Source organism: Cantharellus anzutake, assembly GCF_015039405.1.
Source record: "Cantharellus anzutake strain C23 chromosome Unknown EI90scaffold_25, whole genome shotgun sequence".
Taxonomy (NCBI): Eukaryota; Fungi; Basidiomycota; class Agaricomycetes; order Cantharellales; family Hydnaceae; genus Cantharellus; species Cantharellus anzutake.
In genome coordinates, this window is record NW_024066975.1 from 753,755 (window position 1) to 755,533 (window position 1,779).

At 48.5% G+C, this 1,779-nt stretch overlaps 1 protein-coding gene across 1 annotated transcript; it reads right to left on the reverse strand.

Annotated features, from left to right (window-relative positions):
- Positions 1 to 485: 485 nt before the first annotated feature.
- EI90DRAFT_3124106 (uncharacterized protein) lies at positions 486 to 869 on the reverse strand (the record flags this gene model as incomplete). Its single annotated transcript, XM_039063681.1, has 1 exon — positions 486 to 869. One exon carries the CDS (start codon positions 867 to 869, stop codon positions 486 to 488), a length of 384 nt encoding a protein of 127 aa, XP_038915781.1.
- Positions 870 to 1,779: the final 910 nt, after the last annotated feature.

The following is a 1,779-nucleotide window of genomic DNA, read 5'->3' on the forward strand; positions in this document are numbered from 1 at the left end:
ACTAGGCACCCCAAGTTGAGGCATATTAATTGGGGGTTGGTGTTGTACTGTCAGGGTCATGCATGCTCACAGTGAAGGATGCCCCAGAAACCTAATTGATATCAAAGCTGGGGGACATGCCCATCCCAACACATGGTCATATACATATACACAATAGAGGTGGCAACTAGTCAACTAGCTAATAACTGGTAGTATCGGATCAAGAATGATAGAAGATCATGCAGCGTCATAACTGACAGCTGCAGATCAGATCAGATTGGAGATGAAGAAGAAGAAAAGAACTCTAGGTTGGGACGAATAAGTCCCACCTTTACCTCTTTGAGGTCCTCATCATTCTTCGTGAGACATGCTAGAGCAATCCCTACTTGTGTGTATAGGCGATCAAGCCTATCATCTGTTGTGTTGGTTCAAGCCACTAGGCTCGTCAATGTCTGCATGATTTCTTTGAGCTGGTCGTTGACCAGCTCTTGAGGTTGAGTTGACACTCAATCACCAACAGTGTCAATGATCTTGACAGACTTGTCAAGGCTGTCACTGGGTATTGGCGTCTCCTCACCTGGCCTAGTAGGATTGGGAACAGGGTTGGGGATTTGAGTGTTGGGAGGCCTATTCAGCTCTAGCAGCATGTCAGGAGGGTCCTTCTCAGGAAGAGAAGGTGCTTCTATACCTAGCGCATTTGAAGTGCTAGGTTGATCCAGACCCGGCATATCCAGGCCTTCTTGGGGCCCTGGAGTCATGCCAGGATCGGGAGGGACATTTGGGGGACTGCTTCTAGCACCCTCGGTGCTATCCACTGTCTGCACGACATTATGCACATTCAATCTTGTCCTCTTTGCAGAGGGAGAACCTGGAGCTCTCTTGGGTGCCATGAGGACTCTGAAAGCTGGTTCTGATGAGCTGATCAGCATGCTTTGCAACGTCGATCAAATGGAAGCTTTGGATAATGCAGGGGTTGTTGATATTCAACCCACTGAGCGTAAAAAAGTGTAAGATGGTAACATGATAGTGGTTGTGAGTATTGCCTCACACTCCCAGTCCATCAGAGATATGCTATAATAGGCTGTATAATCAATGGGGGAGTAAAGGGTGTAAAGCCTTAACTCACCTGCATGCAAGGTTTATATACATGGGGGAAGAGCACATGCTGTCATATCCATACAATCCTGACCTCCACTCTGGACTCCCAGAACTCCGAACCTGACTTCCGGAGTCCAACTTCCCTTCTGTCACCTTCTCCTTGCTGACTCCCAAGAGGTTATCCCACCTCTGGCTCCAACACCACCTTCAGTCCGACTCCGGAACATTCCAGGTCCAACCTCAACCTCGACACCTCCCAGACGAGCATGCAACACCTATGCCCCTGACTCCAGACCTCTGCTCCGGAATCCCGTTTCGCGTCTCTGTCTCTGGAACCTCCGGTCTTAGCTCCAACCTCAGACTTTGACCCCACCTCCACTTATACCCATTGTATTGGTTAGCTCATTCCATTTAATTACGTTTGCCAATATTCTGGAGTTTAACTTCCGAGTTTGGACTTTCTGGACTTATGTCGGACCTTGCAACTATTGCATTGTTCCATTCAATTCCGCTATACTCCCTCATTTGTATTTGGGCTGCTGCTTCCTTTCTATTCAGTCAGCTGGCCATTCCCCACTCCCATCCTCCTTCCTTCCTCCTTGGGCCTTGGCCCTTCATTCCTCCTTTGAGAAACACCATTGAGTCAAACCCTTGACCCTCAGTGTCGTTCCTTATTCCGTCTCCCTTTGTCTCCTTTAGTCC